At 37.6% G+C, this 26,258-nt stretch overlaps 1 protein-coding gene across 1 annotated transcript; it reads right to left on the minus strand.

Annotated features, from left to right (window-relative positions):
- Nucleotides 1-122: 122 nt before the first annotated feature.
- Nucleotides 123-24,606, minus strand: LOC105054927 (uncharacterized). The gene is made up of 24 exons (XM_010936578.4): nucleotides 24,256-24,606; nucleotides 23,349-23,458; nucleotides 19,023-19,188; nucleotides 18,837-18,937; nucleotides 18,556-18,628; nucleotides 18,299-18,434; nucleotides 17,299-17,459; nucleotides 14,972-15,096; nucleotides 14,783-14,882; nucleotides 11,209-11,305; nucleotides 10,279-10,330; nucleotides 9,548-9,649; nucleotides 9,174-9,320; nucleotides 8,902-9,073; nucleotides 8,593-8,823; nucleotides 8,338-8,492; nucleotides 5,627-5,755; nucleotides 5,418-5,535; nucleotides 3,961-4,156; nucleotides 3,708-3,819; nucleotides 3,467-3,621; nucleotides 1,380-2,751; nucleotides 1,102-1,296; nucleotides 123-734 (listed from the first exon to the last, which is right to left on the minus strand). The coding sequence occupies exons 1-24, from the start codon at nucleotides 24,401-24,403 to the stop codon at nucleotides 264-266; spliced, it is 4,824 nt and encodes a 1,607-aa protein (XP_010934880.1). The 5' UTR covers nucleotides 24,404-24,606; the 3' UTR covers nucleotides 123-263.
- Between the last annotated feature and the right edge of the window lie 1,652 nt (nucleotides 24,607-26,258).

Genomic DNA, 26,258 nt, shown 5'->3' on the forward strand with positions numbered 1-26,258 from the left:
CATTACTTTTTTCTCTCATATATTAATATTAGATAAAAAAATATTATTATTTTAATTTTTTGTTATCTGGATTCCTTCGAAAATTCTGATGAATTTGTGGAGTCACAGCTAAACTATAGTAATGAACAAATCAATTTCTTACAAACCACAGAAATGCATCTCTAATGGTTACAGCTCAAAAACCTTGATAGGTACAATAAATTCATACAAGAACATTTTCCACAAGCAACTCGTACAAAAAAAAAATTGAACAGAAATTTATATTACCCAAATGGTGAGGGAACAGGCCCTGCAAGAGCATCCGATCTCTTAATGCTTCCCATACCACAGATGATACATCCGGGTGTCGAGAGAGCAGAGAATTTCGCGCCACATAGGTCACAAATGTCATGTCCTATGGTGGACAGGCGGCTGAGCGTCGCAGCACAGAACTGAGAAGGATCTTCAAATGGGTCGATGGATTTGTTTGAAAGCCCCCTCTGGACGCACATATCAATCAAGCTCCTCAGCTCATCCTGCTTGCTTGGTGGCGCCTTGGAGAGGAGGAGATCCAGCATTTGCTTTGCATAAGCATAGTTCTGCACTTCCATGTTCCGTTTGATGGCAGTTCTTATGCAGTTGATGCGGTGCTTTGCTTGGAGGGGCAAAGAAGCAAGATGGCGAGACAATCTCGACATCTCCTCCTTAGCACTAAGTACACCAGGACCCTGGACCTTTTGGAGGCGAGCAATTTCCTGCGATAATTTTGAAAGAGAGATGTTATCATGGATATTTCTGGTTAATGTTGAACATGCAAATATTGTGGGGAACATCCTGAACAAAGAAAACATATTTGATGTTCTAAAATTGGAAAAAACAGATGAAGATTCAAGAATCAGCATTGTTACAGAATACTACATCTTTTGCAGAAGAATTTGTGTAGCCTATGAATATGTGCAAATCAGTTTATATACTCAGTGTAAAAAATGAAGGTATTCCTAGTGATTCACGACTGAACATTAGCACAGCAAAAAGAGGGCCAAAGGAAGAAAAGAGAGAAGAAAACCAAGAACCAATCAAGCGAGCTTTTTTACACCCTGAGCTTACAAGATAATGAATTACCTGAAGTAATGCCACAGCAATTTTGTACTGAGCACAAATGGTTGCTTGGGCTTTGATATCAGCTCCACGGGATTGATCTTTGGCAAGAGCCAAGAAAGCTTCATCCAAACAAGATAATGCATCAGGAAGTTGGTTCTGTTCAAGGTGAGCAAGACCAGTCTTGAAGCATACAGAGGCAGGAGCACCACGGGGTACCTATAATGTAAAAATTACAAAAGATAACAATATTACACTATCACAGATGTCTTGAAGGTCTAGAGAACAAGATGAAAGTTTACCTGGCCCGGACGCACAGCAGTAGGTGCAGATGGGGGGGTAGGAGAAGATTTCATAGCATTGGAACCCGCAACCTCAAGAGAGCTGAGATCAATTGGCTGTGAAGAGACAGGAATACGAGGAGGAAGAGCTTGAGACTGGGGGGTAACTCTAACTTGAGGTAGTCCAGTTGCCTCAAGTTGAGGCTGTTGTGGCACTTGAGGCTGTTGTGGTGCTTGAGGTGGGACTCCACCATCCGGAAGGCCAATATCAGTCATCACATTCTGATTAGAAACCGAGTTGTTTTCCACCGTTACTTGAGCATGTTGATCAGCCATTGATAAGTATGTTCCAGCTGGGGGAAGTGAAGCAGCAATTTGGAGTGATGAAATGGTATTCTGGAAAAAGTCCTCTGGAATAGGTCCAGCCGACACCCCCATGCCCGCAACCATTGGGCCAGACTGCGATGAGGATTGTGCCGATAAAGCATCAGTTCCCAACATATCAGTGGCAGTATCTGGCGCACTTGCTGTAGTAACAGGGGCTGTCTGTGGTGCCTTCATTGAAAAATCTTGAGGTGGTCCTGATAATGACCTAGTCCTCATTGAAGGGCCCAAACCTAACTGTTTGGTGGCTGCCTTAAGTTTGTCGACATCCACTGCAGGTGCAGCAGGCTTGTCACGTATTCGTATCTGTATCTTTTTGGTTTTTGATGTTGTTTCATCTTCGTCACTACTGCCATCATCAACAACACCATATAAAGATCTCTTGAACTCTTCTGCTGCTTTTGCCTGCTCATCTCCAGCAGAAGTGGGGCCTGCCAATTGCTTTGTCAATGTATCCACAATAGAATCACCCTTTGGATCGCCATCCTTGATCTGCTTTGACAGCAGTTCAGATGAGGTGAGAGACTTGTTTTCACCACTCGCTGCTGTGAATGCTTTAACCAAGCTCTTTTCACTTACTTCCACCACATTGCCTCTTCCTCTCACAGCACCCAAGTAAACACCTATATGATCTGCAATGATGGATGGGATCGGCCCCTCACTGGTCTTCATGTATGGCATCACTTCCCCTGCGAGCTCCCACTGAGGTATATCCTTCATATTAATTGGTGTTTTGATCTCCCAGTTTCCACCACCCCACTCTGGACCTTTAGGTACCATGCTTTCAGCAGCAAAATTAGCAAAGATACCTTGTGTCCATCCAGTTGAACGAATTCTTAAGATTCTTTCGCAGTATCGTCTGAGCTCAGAATCTGTAGCAGCTTCCTCCAATTTCTGAGCAAGGCGTCGCATGGCACTAGGATTCAAGTGGCATATAAACAAATCGAGCATGCTTTCATAATCACCAATGACCTCAAAAGTTTCTTTGGCACTGTCAAACTGACCATACCTGATCAAATGCATGGGGCTACCTTGTCAGAGTACTAAAGAAACAAACAAAAAGACATGGTTTTCTTGTAGAGGGAAACATCTTTATTGGCTACACAAGTTAATTTAAACAAAGATACTAATTTAAACAAAGATACGAAGGTTAGAAACACAAGATAATTGGCTCAATGACTTATATGGAAGGGAAAAAACTCAACACCATAACAATAATTATTATTAAATTTATAATTACATGTATGCATGGGACTTGAATATCAAATTTAATATGATTTTTGCTTCATCTACAGCATTTCAATTCATTGGGCTGTCCCACCTTTGATGTGGTACAGTTACAATAAAAATCCCGATGCAAGATCACGTGTAGACATAATAAGTATGAGACTCTCGTCTGGAATCCACAAGATAGTACTCGAAGAGCCTATCAACTCTCAAGTAGCTGATGATTAAGCAATAAGATCAGGACAAGCATAACCTATGCAGTAATGCCAACTAAAGAAAATCACTATGGTATTATACCATCAATATATATTGTGGTGGGAAGGTCTGCAGAGAAAATTCCAGGTTCAGATTAACAGTAGGCATGAACCAAAACTCCAGGAAAAAAAAGAAAGAAAGCAAGAAAGAAAAAAGGAATCCACAAAGCTGGAGAAAGCAAATGCATTTATTTGCAGGTTTCAAAATACAGGTCAAATGAAATGTCGATGAGGTCTACATACTTGATACAAGCATATCCCAACTGTCGAAAGCGATGGAACAACTGTGAAGTAGGAGGACACTGAGGATAATCCCTAGAACGCAGGAATTCATCCTTTAAAACTGATAAAGCAGTAGAAAAACGGAGAGCCTTGATAGCATAAGTGCAGCGCAGCACCTGTAATTATTTTGAACATATTCAGAGTCAACAGCTTATAAGGAAAAGAAGAGAGAAAACTATCTAGAATATGAGTTATAGCACACCTGTGTAAATTGAGGACCTGCTTGGGATAGTGATACAGCAAGATCTCCACAAACAGGGGAGCCTTTAGCTAATATATCAAGGGACCTTGGAGTAATGCGCAAACTGTCAAACCTGCACCGCCAGAATATTGGAAATTAGAACATACATACATACATATATCTACATAATCAATCTCGTTAACAATAAAAGCATGCATCTATCAAACATGCTCAATTGGCTAATGAACTGCATTAAATAGTGAAGGAACATAACCTTGATGTTATTTGGTATAAGACCTCTGAAAGATCAAGTTTCTGTTCAAAGTGTTGCTGCATAGTTGCAAATCCAATGAGAAGAGGCTCAAGAAGTCCTACAAGACAGCTTCTTATTTCAACTCCTTTTTTCTGTCTAGGATTTATCTCTGTTGGGTTTGCAAGCAATAGGCGATCATTCAAGGCACCAACCAACACTGCATCAAAACAAGGTGAATGACTTAGATTAAAGAGAAAATGTTACAATACGAAAGTATCCCGGTTATCTCAAACACGTAATGTAGAATGATCCTCCAGGTCAATGATTCAAATCGCAACAGGGTACCCCTTGGGATGTCAGGATGAGGCATCATCCCAAGAGTTTCCCACTGCCAACCCAGCATCCTGTTCCATTCATTCCAGGACATCCCCCATCCCAAGTGTTGGGACAGTGCGCATCCTATTCCACAGAAAAATCAGAGCAGCCCTATCCCATGGGATTTTAATCATCGTGCATGAAGGATTGAGAACTTCTAGGGGCCCTAGTTCCTTCTCTAATGAGGAGCAAGACATTTACTTGCCAACTTCAGTCAAAGAACTGCTATTTTCTGCTCTGGGATCTTTTAGGTACCTTACATAGACGGGTAGTTAAAAAACAATGTAGAAGTCATTTAGTTCAATTTGATAGCCCCTTTATGGTAATCCTATAATGACCAGGTTTAATTGGTTAGAGGAGGATTAAAGCCAACTAATGTGTTAAGTGTAAGAAAGTTGTTTTGGCAATTTGATTGAATCCTATTTTAACTATGAATTGTGCTGAAAATTGGTTTCTTTTTGTTACCACCTTGGTCTTCAATTTGAGGGAGTTATTGAATCTAGCATTTTAAATTAATTTAGGTAAGGTTTTAAATCCCATGATATGGAGCTATCCTAGTTTTCCTATGACACTTGGGATAAGGGATGTCCCAGATGTGCCAATCGGGACACTAGAATGTTGGTGGGATGGTCATAGCCCGACATATCCCAACACATGGGATGGTATCCGATCCCGATGCCCCATGGCACGTCTTGCTCGGGCTTAAATCCTTGAGTTTAGGTTTCTTATCTGGGCTTGCATGAGCATCCATGCAGTATAAGCTTCATGTTAAGTATTTTAGAAGTTCAAAGAAGTCCTCTTTAACACAAATTATGATGGTGAGCCACCTTATCACCAACTAGAATTAAAGAGAATAATTACGATGCCTACTCAATTAAAGCACACTCAACTACAGAACCTATCCGTTAAAGTAGACTAAGATCAATTCGCTGACTCTCAGACATTCTTATGCAGATTCTTGTCTTCTACCGCATACTATATCAGTTTGTGAAACAAATTCCTCCTAACATGAGACTCTTTTGAAGTGTCTAGTAGATTGTAGAAACAAAAACAAAGATCAAATTTTTGCAGTTAGCACTAGATAGGAATTTAAAGCAGCATACCAGAACAGGGCATATTGATAGAAAGAATAGTCCGAACTTTGCTATCCCATCCAAGAACACTAATAGCAGTCGCACTTGAAAAAAGGAGTGCAGGGCCAACCCATAGAAGGGATCGGAAGTGCAAATGAGTTAAGTGTTTTAAAGCTTGAATGAAGACAAATGAACTATAAGCTACAACCAAGACTATATACTAAAGTGCTAAAGGATATTGATGGGAGTCCTTTATCAAACTTGCTTGAACTGCTGGACAGTATATCTAGATCGGCAGAAGCAATTAGTACCCTGTGGCTTGTCACAATTCCAGCAACATGACCCCTAAGAGTCTCTTGCCAGCGAACCTGCATAAGAATATTAAACGGCATGAGGACAGCATGACATGGAGCGACAGCATTGCACAAATTTTTCAACATGACGACTGTTGCAAGATATGGTGATTAGCAAAATTCCTACACAGTTAACACAAACAGAAAACAAAGCCTTCATGAATTTACCAGCAGATATTAGTACCTCTGTGGAATTTCATAAGGCAGCATAAAGCTATGCTTTACTGATCAGTAACAGATAACCAGAATGCATGATTGCCAAAGCTCATCAGATAAACAATAGCAGATCATTAAATGCAATGATAAATAGTAGTTAGAGTTATTGCTTAAAGCTTAAACTATAATGAATCTAACATAACAATAAAATGTAGCAATGTAACATAGCAACCATGTAGTCAAGTGTTAAGGTGTCCACATGAATCTAAGAATGTCAGCTCCCATGGTCTTTATTAAACCATGTTTTGTTCACTCTGGTGGAAAGTCTCAAATATTAGTTAACATTCAACAAAGGACACTTATGCACTTTACGATCCTCCAAGACACTCCATGACTTTCCTTGCACGGGCCATGAGATCATCATTCAACTTCAATACTTGGCACTTCTAAGTTCTAACAGAGGATGTCAATCCTAATATGGTTGCTCAATAAGCAGTCTTCTTAGTTCCTTTTGGGGCAATTTCAATACTGATTATACAGGGTGTTTGTGTCTGTGGCGGTTCACTATCACACCATATACCACCACCACCACCCACACCAATGCTTGACAATTCTAATACAGGATGCCAATCCTAACATTGTTTCCTTCAATAAATGGTCTTGTTAGTTCCCTTTGGGGAAACTGGTATTACCGATTCTACACGTGTGTTTATGTGTCTGTGTCTGTTTATCATTATACATCTACTTGGAACCACATATTATTGACCCAGAAATACATCAAGAATGGTTTTATTGATACATCGGTCATATCAAGGTTGCTATATTAGCTTAATGCGGCCACCTTAAGACATAGCATTTTAAAAAGGAATGAACAAAGCATGGCTTAATAAGGATCACAGGAGCTGACTTGTAAATAAGACCAAATAAGGGATGAATAGAGCAATATTTCATAATGAAAATAGCTAGTGATCATGTAAAGCAGGCACTGAACAGACCTAGAACAAATTTAGGCAACCAAAAACTTTCAAGATTATACAATCCAAATAAAAGGGCATCCGTGTCAATGTCAAGTAAGCAGGCAAATGATTGTGAAAATAATGCCGAGACATGGAGTCACATCCCATAAGTTCGCTCTCAACTAGCTAGTAACACCAAGGGGTGCTTCCTCAATAATGATAGTCAACTTGCCTGAAATAATTATGAGTAATTGTTGAAACCTATGTTGCTCTGTAAATTCATCATATTCAGTCAAAAGTTTGATTCCCCCATAATTATCCCTATTTTGTAAAATTCATGTTCATTTAAAGCTACAAGTATGTTCTTCATTAAATTAAATTTCTCCTAGTTGTCGATGTTTCATCAAATATATTCATTGAACAAACCTAACTAATTATGACTTGTTTGATTCTCGGGGAAAACTTTTCTCTCTTGAAATGTTATTCTGAAGAAGTTAATTCCTGAAAATATGATGCCTAAAAAAATAATTTTGGCATGTTTGGTTGACCATGGAAAAGTAGCTTATTCTAGAATGGCTTGTGCTTCATTAAGCATCCACTATTCTGAAAAAACTGCATTAAATATCTATTATACCTTACATAGATATAGGACGATACCTATATTAATATAATATTAATATTAAAATATTAATATTTATTCATATAGATATTGATATAATATTAATATAAATATTATATCAAAAAAATAAAAATATTATATTAATATAATACTATTAATATAAATATTAAAATAATATTACTATATTATAAATATTATGATATTTACATTAATATGATATTATAGTATTATTAGTATAATATAAAAAGACATCATTAAGAAGGTATTTCGAGAAAAAAAGGGCCTCCAATTTCCATCCCATGGGAATTCCAAAAACCCACCTCCCCCGTGGATTTTTCCATCCCAGGAAACAAGGGAATTGTATTCCTATTGAAAGACCTTTTTCCAATCTCTCTCCTTTAAAAACACCGACCAAACAAGAGGGATTCTTTCTACTTCCCAAGAATCACACTCCCCCCACCCTCTCCAATTCCCGCGAAACAAATGAGTCCTTAATTTCATAATAATTTATATGTCAAGTGGTAATCAATGAAGTCCTAAAGCCTTACATTTCTTCATTTTCAAAACTGCCTTTAATCTATTATCATTAAGCCTCCTGTCACAGATTTTTACCTATCTTCATCCCAACAGGATATGCAGACGAGTTTTCATAAAGTTATCAAATTTTAAATTGGTTTTAAAAAGTTATAGCAAAGATATACGTATTTTGAGATAATGCATAAAAACAGAATACAATCCCAGACCAGAAGACCAAAAAAAAAAGCAAACATAATTACAGGGCCAGCATTGCATGACTCTGCTTTCCTCTATATATTAGAAACTGTAATAACTGAATGCATCAAAAGAAATATGGCACAGCCAAGCACCTGGAAAACAGTCTCATTTGGTTTCAACTTAATAAACTTCTTCCCATCAGTTTTTGTTGAAATGTACCGTCCATCATCAGCTGATAGACGGTATCCCTGGAGCAGCTTGGCCAACCCAATATGGTTTCCAGAAATAACATACAAGATGGTTGACTCTACAATAAACAGGAACCACAATCAGCAGTATTCAATCATATGTATTAAGAAGAATTTGGCCTCCCTGTCCATCTAACCTTGAACAGTTTGTTTACCTACCCAGTGGAGATGAAAATATGCGGTCAACCTCTGTTTCAAAAATAAACTGCAGTGGTCCTTGGTTTGAAACAACTCTAGTATCAGCAAATGACTTTGCATCAAGTGCTCCATTACTATCACTGGCTTCTTGAGAGGCCATCCCTGGCAGAATATACAAAGAAAGACCAGTTTTATCTTCATCCAAAATAGCATATTGGTTTTCGTTTGGACCCATAAGTGCTGCATCTCGCCCTATACAGAAAGAAAGAAGACATTAAGGTCAAATAGTATAGGCATCTACATATATCACAAATCAAAAGAGAGACAAACCTTTTATTGAATTTCCTTTATTATTAACTGACTGTGGATCTGTCTGTTCCCAATAAAGAACAACTTCATGCAGAACACCATTAGCACCACTCAATTCGAAAACAACTAGAAAAAAGTGTTTCTTTGAACTGTAGAGAATGCTTTTGGGAAGGCATTCAACATTTGCAGGAATCTGAGAGAAATTAATGAATAAGTGACAAATCAAAAACCTTGGTGGCATTGCATAATAAGATACCAAGATAACAAAAAGATAAATATATCATAGTTAATACCGCTGAATAAAGTTTCTTGTATAGATTATCTGCTCCAGAAGAGATATTATAAGCCATTAGGTGGAGACCATCTAGATAAAATGCTCTAACAGGATAATGAAGGACACGATTCTCTTTATTGAAGAAATTCAGCTCCAGATGAAAAGGCTGTAATAGCAAAGCTGCAGTCAGTAAAGAAGGAAAGTGATAGCATGAGGTCCAGGGTTTGAGTTTGGAGTGCTCTTATCCCTCAAGATTTCAGTAACATCTAGGGAAAAACACATGTTAATCCCTCAGGTAAATGGGACTTAGATCCCTCCTGAATTCAGAAAAAGAAAAAAAAATGATAGGACAATAGCAGAACAGAAAATTGAAGTAATGATTACATTCAGTACCTGACAAACAGGAACATCCCGCAGTTGATGGTTCACATCTGAGATTGTAATGAGAGGCAACCGAGATATTGGGCCACTTTTGGCATGCCCCTCCATGAAATGCTGAACAGATAAAATGTGGTGCAGACATCAAAAAAGTACATTAATAATTGGTAAGTTTCAACATGAACTCAGCTGTTAGTTTAAAATAAATGACAGGCTGTAGCAAATCCATATAAGACACCAATAACATTACAAAAAGAATCATAATAAAAGAACTTTAATCAAAAGCAGTGAGGGTCCTGCATCGTGGAAAATTCATATTTGAGGTTTAATCGAGTATAGCTCCTCCAAAATATGAGTCTATGGAAAGCAAGCACAATGATACCTGAGGTTATGCCGAACTCATCAACCAAATAGCAACCACAATAGTTGATGGAAGAAACATTTAATGCACAGGAACAGCAAGAATTAGTCTCCTAGGTGTGCAGCATTGAAATCATACTTATTGGGCAGATATTTCCATTAGGAACATAAATATATTATGATTTAGCCCAAAAGGGCATTATTATGTAACAGCAATGGCATTGATATTTTGCTTATGAAACCATGATCCATCATTTGTTTGCAATTTGCATCCACTAAATTGGGTTCCTAGAAAAGCTAGTCAACTCCTGATTACCCATGCACCTCACAGCTACAGCTGGAAAGCATACAGAAGGATAGGAACAGCTGGAATAAAAAGAACATACGCTGTGAAGGAATGCCTTCCGTGCAATATCCGAAATGGTTAGCTGACTTTGGCTGCCATAAGAAAAACAGGAGTGTCACTACATATTGAAAGCAGCTATGTTAACAAATAGACTCTAAAAGATCATCTATATTCAGGTAAGAAAGAAGCAGCAGCCTTGCTGGATGAGAAGGTAGCATCATAATACATTCTGCTCATCTTAGGTTTCTATCACAAGAATTCATTAGAGAATCACATGACGTGGTGGCCACATAATATTAATAAGCAGGTTCTTTGCACACAAGTTTGACAGCATGGAACTCAAAACAACCAGAGAGAAGAGACAGCATTTTGCGACTCTGATGGTAAATCAGTTGCCTACATGTTTCTACCTCTACATAGGAGAAGCAAAATAGCTAAAATATAGACTATGTCAAGAAGTAAATTTGCCGATGATCAGGCGGCATTACAAATTCCAAACCTAGTAAGCTTAAGTATACAAACAGGCTTCATGGCTAGGTGGTGAAAATATTTGAACTATGTAGCAACCTATCAAGAAAAGTTAAGATGAGCAGTAACAAGTCAGCCTTTAAAGCAAGTATGATCAAGTAGAGTGGATGTTAGAATAGATTGCAAGGTACCATTGTAAACAGATCCATTGTTAAACACAGATCTTAAATTTTTAACCCTTAAAAATTACTAAATAAATTCTTCTTCACTTCTGATAGTAGGATGACATAGAGAAATAACAGTGTGCAGGGCATGATTCAAGCCATATGCTCTCTCTAAGCGCTTCATCTGGTATGCCAATAGTCACACTCAAAGTATAATGCTTCATCCATGTGACATCGGAAAAATTGAGCATCAAAAGAATGACAGATCAAATATTTATGTATGCTTACTTGCCTGAGCTGAAAAACAAAAGCATGACAAATAGCTAGTAGCAATTTACCCCTTCAAGTGATGTTCTTGCAGCTGTGTCTGGAGCTGATGATCTGCCAAAATTCCTGATGAACCTAAAGCTGACAGCTTTTCCTTCAAGACAGCAGCTGCAAGACATCAAGGCGATTTCAATCTCTAAGAAAGATCCATACTATTATCATCATGTAGATTGTAGATAAGATAAACTAATTAGATACATAATTGAAGCATACATGAATTACAATACCAAGTGAAAAGTGTGTGGGCGTCTTTCTTGGGTGGGTTGTGGGGGTGTTCGGGGTGATGGTCATGATATCAAAGATCAAAAAAGCCCAAGCTATAAGATATTTAAATTGTATGAATGGAAAGAAATTTGTCTGAAATTGCAAATATAGATGAATTAAGCAGGCATAATGCATGCAATTCTCTGAAAAAGCTTACTTAACATCCAAGAAAATATATACCATATATTAAAGATGTCTGCATCCCCCAAATAGTTAATGTGTATATGAAACAAGGAGTGGCAATCATGAAACTCAGTGATCACAATGCTTCTCCAAGTCTATGTCAAAACACAATCATATTTTAAATTTTTGATGATCAGATTAAATCATAGTATTAGATGTTATTTCAGGATATTCATTAAAATTGTCTAGCAGTTATTATTTACAGAAGCAAACATTTAATATAACATTACAGCTTTTTGCATAAATTTTTCTAGTGTTACCAAGGTTTGTTATACTGGTCAAGACCGATGTACCAACCCAAGGTTCACGGAGCCCATGCCTGCCGGCCGGCGGAACAAATCCGTGCCAGACTGGACCGGACCGGCGCGAACCGACACAAGGAAAGGAAGCGAACTAGGGGGAGGAAAAGAGAGAAATAGAGAGAGGGGGGAGAAGAAAAGAAAAAGAGGGAGGGGAAGGAGTTCGAGGGGCCACTAAACGGCCTTCGGTTGGTCGTCGGATGGCGCAGTCCACGCGTGCGGTGCCATGGGCGTAAAACAAGATTGCTCCTGTTTTACGAGATTTTTTTTCTAAAAAGCCGAAAAAACATGAAGCCGACAATTAATTTGTCGGCTTCACTATTTTTGTTTTTTTATAAAAAAAAAATTCAAAAAAAGAAGCCGAAAATGGGTTTGCAGGCTTCACTATTTATCATGTTTTTAAAAAAAATGCGATGAAGGAACAGAAGCGATAGCTCCTGTTCCGCAGCCGTGGATCCGCTCGCATGGTTTCCGTTGGCAGATGGCCACGACGGCCACATAGCAAGCTCCGGTGGGCCCTCCAACGACTGCCCCTCCCTCTGATAAGTCGCTCCCCTCCCTTTTCTCTCTTTCTCTCTCATTTAGAAACTCTATCAGGCGAACCAAGCCGCGGAGGCTTCCACCATCCTCCGACGGCCACAGCAGGCCACCACCGGCCTCCGAGGGTGCCGTGGTCTCTCTCCCTCTTCTCCTCCCTCTCTCCTCCTCATTTTCCCTCTCCTTCTCCTTCGACACCGGCATGTGTGCCGCTTGCCAAGCCAAAACCGTCCCGATTCTCTATTGGTTCGGTTCGGAACGGTTCTGAAAACTTTGTATCAACCATATCATACTGTATTGATGCTGAATTGGAATGTGGTATGAGGAACATACCGATACTTGTACATTGAATTGGGTACCATACTAAGCATGCAGACACTGTAATAGGATGGTACCAATATGAGATCCAGTACCAAGATGGCAAACTTTTGGTACCATCTTGATACATTGCTGGTTTGGTATGGTACGATCAATATAATATAATATGCACCTCGAACCGAGATAGTTTCCGATCCCTTTATCTCACATTTTATCGTGGTACCATCCGAAACTGGTCGATACAAGTGGGTACAATATGGTGCGCACCCTAGTACTAGGCAATATCGCTTTATTTGGACCGATAAAGGATGATTCAAGCCAATTTGAAGCTTGTATGGAGTTAACACCCTCTCTTGTCTTGGTTCAACACGGTATGGGTTGGTACGCCCCGAACCAGATGGTTTGGACAAGACAATAATCATTAGCTGTGACTATCTATATATGGGTATTAACTATAAGATACGTACAGAGAGATTAGCCTAATAGATCTTGATAATTGTTCCACTTGTAACTAAATTTTAGCTGTTACATCCAGACGCATGTCTAAACACTCAAGGTATGCTGCATAACGATCCAACAAGAAAATGGAGAATATGAATGGTGAAGATGGATAGGAGGAGCAAGTAATGGGGTAAAAAAAGTGCAGAAGGTGATGACAATGGCAACCAAAAAGAATGGAATTATTACATTTCCACTCAAGGATTTGTTTAACTAGAACCGCACATATTTAATTATGGGAAGGAATCTCAACATTTTAAACAAAAGTGGTCAAGGCCAAGGTATATACTCAAACTTAAGAAATAATTCAAAAAAAAACTCAAAATAATATAGACCCAAAGTACCTCATTTCTTTGAAATTGCTAATTCTTAAAGGGGTAAGATGTAGATAGTACCAAAATACGGATATTGCCAAAACATGGAAAACTAAAGAGCTACAAAATAAAATTTAGGTACCCACAGTTCCTAGTCCATATTGGTCAGCAACTCAACATACCACACCATATCATAAGGTAGCAATACCGATTCATTACCCAGTGCCTGTCCGTGACAAACCATGTTGTTTTTAAAAATAACATCATAGAAAACAATATAAAAAGCATGTTTGGTACTATTGTTATTAATTTTTTTAAAAACTAGTTTATTACTTCTAGAAAAATAAAATAAGAAATTCTTACATTCACTATTTCCAAAAATAAGAAGCTTATGTCTTTAACAACCACCACAGATATCACCTCCATTGTCACCGCCACCACCACCACCACCACCATCACCACTGTATCATCTCCACCACCACCATTGTCGCCATCATGTCCATAGTCGCCATTGCTGCCACTACCACCACCATCATTTCCACTACCATCGTTGTTGCCGTCACTGTTGTCTCCACCACCATCATCATCGCCCCGCCACCCCCACCACCTCCATCACAACACCATCACCACCACAATCTCACGATACCACCACCACAACCATCACTGCTGCCACCACTATATTGGTGATTCCCTCATCAACATTGCCACCATCACTATATCACAAGCACCTGCTGCCTTTGCCACTACTCCATTGTCCTCACCACCACTATCACCACCTCGGCCACCATCATCATGATTATGTTTTCAAAAATAATTGACTACACCAACTGTGTTTATATTTTTAAAAAATTTAGAAGTAAAATAGAAACATGGTTCTTATTTTTCTATTTCTGAAAATACGAAAAATAAAAGTGATGCCAAATAGCACCTAAGCCTGGGGTTTTTCTCATAATCATCATCAAGGACGAATTTCATAGTTTTCTCAGCTCTTGACACAAGGTACATTCACGCTACCAGAAAAGCAGAAACAAAAGTAATGTATTTCTTATTGCATGAATCATATTTGTAGGAGGTTACTTTCACTATTAGAGATAAAGACCAGAATTAGCACAATTAGAATGATCATATTAGATTTTGTGCAGTTCTCCCAACAGAATGCAAATAAATTTTACCAGTAGAACCCCTTGCACTTTGGAGAACTGCAAAGAGCTGTTTCCTTCCTTCTCTTGTGTATGCACCCTTGTTTTTTAGATTATCACTGCTTGACATATCCTGTTTTATAGAATACGACACCATCTCAGTACATCCAACAGAGAATAAGTCAAGCTTGAAATAAAATTTGTAAAATATCCATGCTTAACTGCAAATAGTAGTGCTGCTAGATTTAACTTTGGATGAACTGACAAACTTTTGATTCGTGGTAAAGGATAAACAGCTTCTCCATCCTGAAGAGATAAAATCCGAGTAATGTCGATAGTTTCAATTGCTGCAAAAGAAGTTAAAAGAACATTAAGATAAATAAATTACATTTACAGATTGCCCTGCAATATCACACAAACATTGAACCATAATGAATTTCTGATATAGCATATAACATATACAAAGGGAAGATAGACACAATAAGATGATTCATGACATCTATGAAAGAGAAATGAGAAGTTTTACAAGTAGTAGTTGCAAGCAAGTCTGGAATCACAGTTGACCAACACTGGATTCCATGATAGATATTATTTGCAGCATGTACAGCATACAACTTATGTGCCAAAATTGCACTTAATGCTGAATTAAAACTATGGGGAAAAGCTTATGGCAAGTACAGCTTGAAAATTTGTGAAAAATCGAAAACCAAACTGCAGGTAAAGCAGAAAACCAATGAACCAAGACCCAGCTTGAAAATTGAACTGAATAGACACCAATGCAGTAATTTGGTACAAACCAGATCTATCCTATAAACAAAAGAAAAGAAACAAAAACATATCTAATTGAACTAGAGTGTGGTGGATAGCATTAAGAGGTTTAAGACGTTGCATGAACATTAAATACATTTGACTTCGATACACATGCGCACAAAAAAAGGACAACAACCCAGCACATAAGGCAAGGATCAGAGAGATGAAAATACAAGATGTAAAGGACCGAATTAGGAACTAATACAGTAAAGAATGATCAACATTTGTAGGACAGCAACATGGTAACAGCATCTATTTTGAAGATTGTAGGTGGTAGATTGGCAGCCTGGTGACTAGGCAGGCACCCAAATGTCAAAGCAACCCAATAATAATAAATTCAAAAAACTAATAAATATAAGGAGAAATCTTAAATAATTATTATAATCAATAAAACAAAACATGAAACATATCAAAAAAGATGAACAGCATAAAAGGGAATTACCAACTTGGCAACAATTAAAACTATCTCAAATATCAATCAACCCATCCTCCATACTCAAACATGAAGAGAAACTAGACTAATAGCTGAATCTGGTTATCATTTTAGTATGCAAATCGAAACTCTTGATCCCATTCAAAAATGATATTTATTTTCAAATTTTGGAGAGAATGAGCTTGGATGGAGCAATGATGGGACAGGAATAGGGTGTTGAAGGGATGGGGGTGAAGGTTGCTGCAGGGTGCATCTAAAAGATGGGTTTAGGTAAGAAAAGATTAAGGACGAGGTGTAAGCTGTAAGGTGCAAAGCAGGGAGAATAAAAAGGGCGGGAATGTCCTTGGGATAACAGGTAAGTGGCCAGAGTAAGAGACAACTAGAGGACATACCTGGGTCTCACTTATTCAACAATTGATTTAGGTGAATATGGTTTCAATTTGTGTAGGACACAAGACTCACAGAAAGCAAGCAGTTTCCAACTAAGCTAAGCCCTCATATATCCAACAACAAATTAAACAACATGTGATCCTTTTCTCAAGCATGAACTGCAAACTGCAGCAGAATATACCTGTACAGAACTGTGAATGAGGTTAAATTCCTGTTATTATCAGACCTATGCCCTCCTTTGCCTGCTCTGTTCATTCCCTTTATTAGAATTACATGCTGACTATTATTTTTTTGTATCATCACCTATTTTTTTCTAAAGCAACTTGATAATTCTCTTTAAAGGATCATGTTTGTCTAATTTAACATTGTCAAAATACCAAACTGTTTCTTTTCCGAGTATATTAGCCTTGCATATTTCATGCACTCAATTATAAAAAAAGCATACATGATGCCACAGAACTGTGCCTAAGATACTTTTTTATTTTACCATGACCATAACAGACAAGCACTTTCCCTGTTGACTTAATGTGAAACTTGTCAAGGTCATGCTAGTGTCTTCTTTAACCATAAGTCTAGTCATAAAGCCTTGTTCCAACTATTCATGAGTGACCCATTTTTTGTTGAACATTCTTGTTACAAAGCCAAATTCATTCTTTTTATCTAAGACAAACTTTGACAAAGAAAGAAAAGGCATGAAATAGAAAACTAATAAAAAATCATTGAGAACCAAAATAGAGAAATAGAAGTAGGGAAATACAAATATGTTGTACACAGAAAGCAATGAAAACTAAACATAAACTGCTATAAATTACTCAGGTCACAAAAATAGCATACAGTAAAGTCTTTCAAACTGACAATAGAATCTTGGAATAGGCTTTGTAATATTTTGAAGAAAAAGTTAAAGAAGCTACATGACCTGCATGCTCAAAAAAATTTGCTTGTGTTGGCTGTCTGTTGGGATTGACTATCACATGTGTCTTCCAAACATGTAGCACCCCATCCTTCATCACAGTGACAAGCAATCGTAGCATGGGGAGCCATGAAATAGATGTTATGGGATGGGAACCTGCCTGTGTACTGAATAGGCAGTTAAAAACAAAGGTCAGGAACAGAAACATTCCAGAATGTGTGGTTCTCAATCACTGACCAAGAAAGAAAATCCCAAAAAAGCATTTATATGTTAAGATGTGAAACTTTAAGTTATAAGAATATTGACTCCATAATATAGAAGACCCATTAAGAAAAATATCAAATAAGATAGACCAGGAATATGCCAAAAGACTGCCAACATTTTTTTTTTTTTTGCAATGTTTCTATTTTCATTTTTGAGCGTATCCCAACCAGAACTGTCGAAAATAGAATGAAATGCCAGTATATTTTGGAATCAGGTTGGACCAACATCACCCAAAAGTAAATTTTGTACCCCTATGCCAATTAAAGTAGCGCAAAAGGATATATGTTTTATGCCAACTAATTTTAATTATCATTAACTAAGTGTTAGACCTTATTTTCCAATATAACTTTCAAAACTTTTCCTTAGTCTTGCTGACCAATATTACATTTGTAATGCAGATGTGTTTGCTAAATAGATGATACATGGTGCAAGTACCAGATATTGAACACTTCAACTGAAGTTCATATCCCATTGCAACATATGGAGAACCAAAAGATATATCTTTGGCAGCACATGGTTACTGGTTACTAATCATCACAAGAGATTATCTGATTTAGGACCATATGGTCTTATGCTTTGATGATTTCTAGAACTGGCTGAGCATTTTTTCCCAATTCTCATCTTTAGCCACCTCCCTTTCTTTTAAAATCTTGTACTGTGAGAAAATTAAGCTGAGTTATTTCCCACATTACTTTTTTCCTCACAAGGGACAAATAAACCAATTTGCAAAAAAGTAACTTACATTCCAATTAAAGTTGGTTGCTGTGTTGATACATCCCAAGCCAAAAGGGTACCCCTCCTATCACCAACAAATATCCACTCCAAGGTAGGATGAAAAGCAAAAGCACCAGCACCAATGAGCCTGATTGTATTATCAACTGAATTTAAAAGAATAAAAGCATATTTAAAAGAAAGGCAAGCAAAATAATTTGCTCAATAAACTTCATAGCTCATACAAATAATCTTCTGGGATGAAACAAAATATAGATCACATCTTACGTTGTAAGGTATAAAGGACAGCATATGTCTGAATATTGTAAGCTCGAATCAAGCCATCAGCATAAGCTACATACTGCAGCAGGAACAGAGCACATTAGACACCAAATGAGAACACTAGGATGAAGAAGTAATCAGTGTGATGATGAAATCAGAAACGCAGAGAGAAACTAAATAGATCAATCACCAAATAAGAATAAGAACACAAGGCTACTTAAATATTGGATACCATACATTGACTAACAAAAGAAAAGGTCGCTTTGTAAGCAACTTAAGCATTTTACCAGGACAGGAAGACGAGGATGGCAAGCAAGGTTGACAACGGGCTTTTTAAGATCAGTCTTTATTTTTGTAGGTGGCTTTCCCCCTTCAACTGTACCAACAACTTCATGTGGAGGAAAAGAAAAAGTCAACAGGGATGGTTACAGAAACAGGAAAATGCATGTAATGGAGTTTGGCAAATGGAAAACCTGTCACACTCATCCGTTTATGGAAACCAAAAAAAACAACAGGTTGGAGAGGTGTCAATGCAAGATGGACTTCTGTATCTGCAGAAATTTGCTCGCTCCTCTTTTCAGGTGAGTGTAGCACAAGGGTCTGTTCAGTATCAAAATCGCAGGATCGGACTGTACAATCCTGAAAGATTGTGAAGATAAAAAGTGTTGATGCATAAAAATAAGGAATAATCAAGATATTCAGTACAAACAAAATAGAAATAATAGGTGGCATTTGCACCAAAGCAGAAAGGAATTACTGGAAACAATCAAATGAAGTATTTGAAAGAAGGCAATAACACTTGTCATTCATAAAAAATGGTACAAAGAGCAGTAAGCACAAGCTCAAATCAAGTGTGCAAAAGGAGCAGGTATCAATATGCAGAACCACATCAATATCCAGAACCAGCAGTTAAGATCTCTGAGAGTTGGAATGCCATAGAGGCTTATGTTCAACAAGAGACATTTATCTACATGACAAATCAATCATAAATAAAGTTTCTTTCAACAAACAAATAAAAAGGCTGGACTCTAAGTAGGACAACCATAAGCAAACACTTTAATGAGTAAATTATACATGAACCTGTAAAAAAGGGGGCAGCATCCAGCTCCACAACATGTGCAAATTTCTTCAAATTAATAAACAAACAGTACATCTGTCATGCAAGAAAAATGACCCAGCAGACATAATTTCATATTTCGTATAGTAGAAGATCAGAAGGGTAATAAAATCTACAATGATGATAATAGTTCCATCTCCACAAGCAAAAGGTAACAAAAACGGCATCATTTGAGAGGATAGATTGAGCATGATTTATTAGAGCACTGAACTGTGTTTACCCAACAAGTTTTAAGCATTCAATGAGAATAACTGGATTGAGAACTAACTGAGATCCTCAATTTAATATAAAATTAGCAATTCCACTCAAGGTTCGCCGTGCCGGAACCGCACCTCGTGCCGGTCAGCCGGTGCTATGGTTCGATAATGCCCTTGTACCATTCCATATTGGGCCCACACTGACACGGCAAAGAAAGCAAAGGAGAGGGACAACCAAAGAGTAGAAGAGAGGGAGGGAGGGAGTGAGAGGAAGATGGCAGAGACACCGATGGTGGCCACTGGAGCGCCATGGAGACCCTCAAATGATCGAAGTAGCAGGGAACTCTGAACCAAAAGAGAAAAAGAGGAGGGAAAGAGAGAGAGAGAGAGAGAGAGAGAGAGGAAGGGAGGGACGAGAGAAGGAGAAGAAGAGAGTGGGGAGGTCGGCAGAGGGCAACAGAGGCAATCGAAGGACCTTGAAGGTCCGAATGCCCCTGTTTCGATCGCGATTTTAAATTTTTTTGCTAACTTACAGTGAAATCGATAATTGATTTGCCAAATTCACTATCTATCGGCAAAATAAAAAAAGTTAACTAAAGTCAGCAATTTTACCCGTTGGCATTGCTGACTTCACCCAATGTCCCAAAAAAAAAAAGAAACAGGGCTTCCACCCCTAATTCAATCAGCCGACTCCGGCCTCTAGAGCCCTAGGTGGGCCTTCGGAGGCTCTATCACCATCTCCCCTCTCCTTCCCTCCCCGTCTCTCTCCCTCTCTCTCCTTCTCCTTCTCTTCCTTCTTTCTCCCCCCTCCTTGCTGGCCTTCCAGTGAGTGCAGCAACCATCCAGCGGCCTCGACTGGCCTTCATAAGGTCTCCCTCTCTCCCCCCTCCCTCGCCGGCCCTCCAGCACGTGCAGCGGCCCTCCAATTGCCTTGGCTGATCTCCAGAGGGCCTCCCTCCCTCTCCTTTCCTCCCCCCTTCTCTCTCTCTCTCTTTTCCTCTCTTTCCTTCTCCCTCCTACCGGTGTTCTGAATTTCACGCTAGAACCATATTGATAGGCTGCTAGTAGGGTTTGGCATGCCCTAAGTCGCTCAGTTCAGGGCGGTTCAGTGAACTTTGATTCCACTAGTCAAAACAATGAACTATTATGAAAGATATACCTTAGTGATGGTATTCCATCAATGGAAATGAAAATAAACCTAACATTACCAAAAATAAAATGAAAAATAGAAGAATTCAAGTTGATAACAAATTGGAATTGGGGGTCAGCTTTAAGTAATAGTTCCATCTATCATACATAATGAAAATGAAGAAAAAATTGTGGCAAACAACTTTGATTAATCCAAAGAACTTACAATGTCATGAGCACCTATGATTAATCAGAAAAAACTTAAAAAGTTATGAGGAACCTAAGATATTGTTGGACTTACATGAGTCGACCATAAATGAAGAAATTCACTAGATTGCAGTTGCTGATATAATATGTAACAAATGCGGCCTTTTCACTATTTTCCACACTAAAGTTGCTAGTAATAGTGCCAAGATTTAGAACGCGCACACAGGGGGGGCTAATCTGATGCATAATATCAGACCTGCCATGAAATAACTCATTTAAATAGATTTTATATAATATGGGAGTTAGAGCTCCCCCTAAAACCCTTTGCACCCCCTTTTTAACTAAAATCAAGTATACTCAACCCGAAGTGGAGCAGAAAAAAAGATTTCAAGAGGCATAAGGTGGAAATGTGATGTCAAGTTGGGGCTTGGAGATGGAAGGATTAGTTTCCTTTTGTAGTCCTTGACATATTAGCAAAGTTACAGAGTGAACTAAAATGTCTGAGCAATGATTGACATTTGTTTGGATTGAGCAAAATTTAAACAAATTTAGGGAAAAGGTGTGCTATAACCGAATTTTCTCCTCAGAAATCAAATAATTCTAAGAACAACCTTGCCTAAAATACAAACATGCTCAAATTCTGATCTAGCCAGGTCTTCTGATATATATACCCAAAACTAGTTTAGAAATTTTTAAAAATAAATTACAATCCCGAAACCGCTAAACAGAATTTATTGGCAAATAAGGATATGTAATGCCAAGCACAAAATAGTTGGGAGAAGGCTTGATGGCTATCATTATTGTGTCGGTAGAATACTTGATTGGACATATACACTAGCAGGTTAAACATTCTTGTTTTGGTATTCACATAAATTTCATAATTATTTAGAAAACATGCCTTTTGACAGACCCACCTTAGGGACCTAAACTGTCTTGTGAGATGCTCATATGTAAGTTTCCCTTCCAAAAGTGCTGTTCCTACCTCCATATGCAAGAGGCAAAAGTTTGGGGTTGGTGAGAGGAGGGAGGGAACTAGATGGTATTAGAGTAACCACGCATAGATCCAGTATCATTGCTTAAGATGGCAAAAGCTGCTTCCACACCATTCAATGTAGAGAAGGTATTAAACCAGCTGCCTACCAAAATTTATGCTCGTGCAGCTAGATCTTCCGAACATCCTAGATAATGTTGACAAGCATGGCAGCTGATAAAGCAGAGTCAGTAGATATTCAAAAATACCAGAAAAGCTCATTCTCTGCCTGCCAATGCAACTACTTCCATCAGTTAGAATCCTTGCAAGGCGTGGTAACAAGAGTGAATGAGTTTGAGACAATATGCCTCCGAGAGTTCCCAGATAATTGGCATAAACATGGGAAACAAAGCTGCTAGCCTGTCATCACCATAGAATTCATAGATGATGGCAGACCATATAGAAATAAGTTATTAGAATTAATCATCGTTTTTGCCTTTTCATTTCTCATGTATAAATCTACCTTTTTTCCATGTATGGTAACAAGAGTGAATGAGTTTGAGACAATATACCTCCTAGAGTTCCTAGAGAATTGGCATAAACATGGGCAACAAAGATGCTAGCCCGCCATCACCATAGAATTCATAGATGATGGTGGACCATATAGAAATAAGTTATTAGAATTAATCATCTTTTTTGCTTTTTCATTTCTTCATCTGCAAATCTACCTCTTTTCCAATGTAGATTTTTTAAAATAATGAAAGAATATCTTTGTTTTCTAAGCCCTTTTAACTTGACAATATTGTCTTAGCAAGTAGCATGCAATAACCAAATGCAACAGCAAGTTAACAATGATATTTATATTTACTTTTGTTTAAGGTAGCTTCTTAGACAAACTAAACTACTTTTCTAACATTACTATGTGTTACTTTTGCTTGTCAGTTGCACGCTTGTCCATACAAATGCTAGACAAGGTATGGCATGGTACATGCTGACTCATTGCTGGTACATGACAGCTGCAGGCTGGCCCAAATACATCCACCCAAATGCCAAAATGTGTCAGTCAAAAAGATAAATCGAAATTGATGATTGTGAAACTAGAAAAGCATCAGCTGATGATGTCATTATTGAATATATTTTTAATATCACAAGTTATACGAAATCATTTATATGAACTAACCTCAAGGATAGCAATTACAGCATGTCCACTGGTAGGACTGTATGACATACGTACAACACGTGAACCAATCTCAATTGAAGAAATCTTGCTTCCTGAAAGTGCATCAAATTCTGCACATAAAGAACTTAAACTGCATTAGCAAACACACTGAGTACATGAGACACAGCAGGAAAAACCAGAGAATGTACTGTCATGTCTGTTCCATGACAACCTTCCAACTACTCCAAAAGAAAATGAATCTGAATATAGTCTAAAAAAAGTATGCTGTTTTTTCTTTCAACTGGACCTGTTCCACAACTAGAATATCTGTTTTTCAATAAATATGGTCAGAATTTCACAACCAAGGTTTGAACCCTGGACCTATCCCAAGTGGACAAGGATGCCAAGTAGTGAGCTAAGGCTGGTTGGCAGCGCAATAGAATCCATTTCAATTCACATGATTTGAGACACTATACAAGAGAAGATTGACTTCACTCAGTCATTTTCTAGTACCTTTTTATACATGAACTAAAATATGCAACTCTTGTAGAGGAACAACAACCAGTGTCGAATTGTCTCTCCATAATGTGGAAAGACAAAATCTTTTTGATTTAAACTGTTTCTTAACTCAGATGCTTTCTCAATTTATGCATTCATTGCCTGATGACTACATAAATCACCCAGAAGGTCCACCTGGTTCTCTAATTACTCCTTGCCCTCCCCCTCTCTTTCCACAAAATAGGATAATTCCAACCCACTAAACCATGAATAGATCTTTAGGTTCCTCACGAAAAAACTACCCATTGTTTTCAAGAAAACGCAACAGTCCAAGTATTGTTTTCAAGAAAACTCAAAAAATCATCCAATTTGAAGAAATGAGCAAATTAAACTCCAAAAACCAACGAATAAGCAAAGGATCGATTCTTACCTATGATGTAGGTCCCGATGGCGACTGCGACGATGGCCTGGGTGGGGTGGAAGGTGGTGGCATGGGGCTGGAGGGGCTTGAGGCCACGGCCGACGTGCCTCAGGTCCAAATGCTGCACCGTCGTCCACCCCATCATCTTGCCCGCCATCTACCGATCTCTCTCTTCCTCCTCCTCGCGGATCGGCCGCGAGTACTTCACCTTCCCGTTCCTTCTCCTTCTTTGAGGCCAAAATCCTCGCCCGATCGATCGAGGAGGACCAGATCTCTCATATCCCGACAGGAATCGAAGGGTTTCGATCGAAGATCTCCGTCTATCCGGTTGGTGGAAGGGGTGGAACTGAGAGAAGATCCAACGATGGGATTCCCTGAAGAAAAAGAGAAATGGTAGGAGTAAAAGAAATAGAAGGGCCAAGCCGGTCTACGCGAAGGGGCCGCCTCGATGATCACGTGTTTCTCACGTGGCAAGCTCCATCTATATCAATACTTGATAGGTGTTTCGTGGAAACAATGATGAGGCTGTGGGAACTAGCTGCGGGACTTGAGAGTTGAGACCTCAATAGTTAAGTTGGCGCGACGGTTTGCACGACTCCATATTTATGCACCTGATCGACCTTAGTGCTGCGATTTCTTGCATATTAAATTATAAAATAATTTAATAATTTTTAAAAATTATTTATTTAAAAAATAATTATGAAAAAAATAATTTTTATTATATTTGATTAATGAAAGAATTATTTTAAAAAATAATCATGAAAAAAAAATTATTACGTCTGATTGAAGATAAATCTATATAAAAATATGATCAAATTTATAAATATATTTTTAAATATAAAATATTTTTTTAATACTAAGATAGTATTATCATCTCTAATTAGTTTTTATATAATAACTATAATTACATAGTCATTTATATAATGACATCTTTATCTTAATTTTTTTTGTAAAAGCTCTCTATTGAATGAATTTAGAAAGATATTAAATAAATTTAATGATTATATATGCAGTTTTAGTGAAAATATTTTTATCAAGTATGGATTATCATCACTCATAAATTTATCAAATACCCATCTCCATGCTATTTATTCTATCTTCTCATTCCGAAAAAGAAGCATGGGACCCATCTTTTTTAATCATCTTTTTTTTCATATAAAATATAATAATTTGATATGAGATTTATTTTTTTATGTCAGATTACCTCTAATCAAATAGATCTAAAGAATAATTTTTTTCTTTTTGCATGCCTAATAAAGCATCTGATATTCCTTTGCTTTTTAATTAAAAAGAAAAAGATACATCATGGTAATGCCTGAGTTCCGATGTATGCGAGCAAAGAATTTAAAATGCATGTAGCATACAGTACTATAAGTAAATATAGAATTGTTAATGAATGCATAATTATGTTAGTTAATATCATTGGGTATTTGTAACGATATTATCTCTTGCCTCCCTAATGAGAAGAGAGGTTCAAGTTGTTTTCATACTTGCTTAGATCTTCGTGAGATGGGATTAAGTTGATCGGTATATATTGATCATGAGTGCATGCTCTTAATAATCAACAGTGTGATAAATTAATAAAGTTAAAATATTTTTTAAAATTTTATTAAAAAACTTTTTTAAAATATAAAAATAAAAAAATATAGATAAATTTTTTTTATAAAGATATCTCTTACATATACAAATGCACATACGCTTGAATAAATATATAAATATAAAGCTTAATTATTTTAAAAATTTTAAATTTTTTAAAAATTTTTATTTTATCCCAAACTTCAACATGTTGTAATCAGATTATCAAACTTTTAGAATGTTATAAGTTATCCCTATTTGCTACTTCCGTTTGACAGTTGTGATATAAACGGTTACATGCTATCACGTAACATATAGTTGACACTGATGTGGCATAAAATATAACTTATGTGAAACCTTTTTAAACTCTTTCTTCTTTTTTCTCCTTTCTAGCTAGGGTTTCTATTTTCACTTTATTCTTTTCTCTTTATTACTAC

This window comes from Elaeis guineensis, chromosome 12, assembly GCF_000442705.2.
Source record: "Elaeis guineensis isolate ETL-2024a chromosome 12, EG11, whole genome shotgun sequence".
Lineage (NCBI taxonomy): Eukaryota > Viridiplantae > Streptophyta > Magnoliopsida > Arecales > Arecaceae > Elaeis > Elaeis guineensis.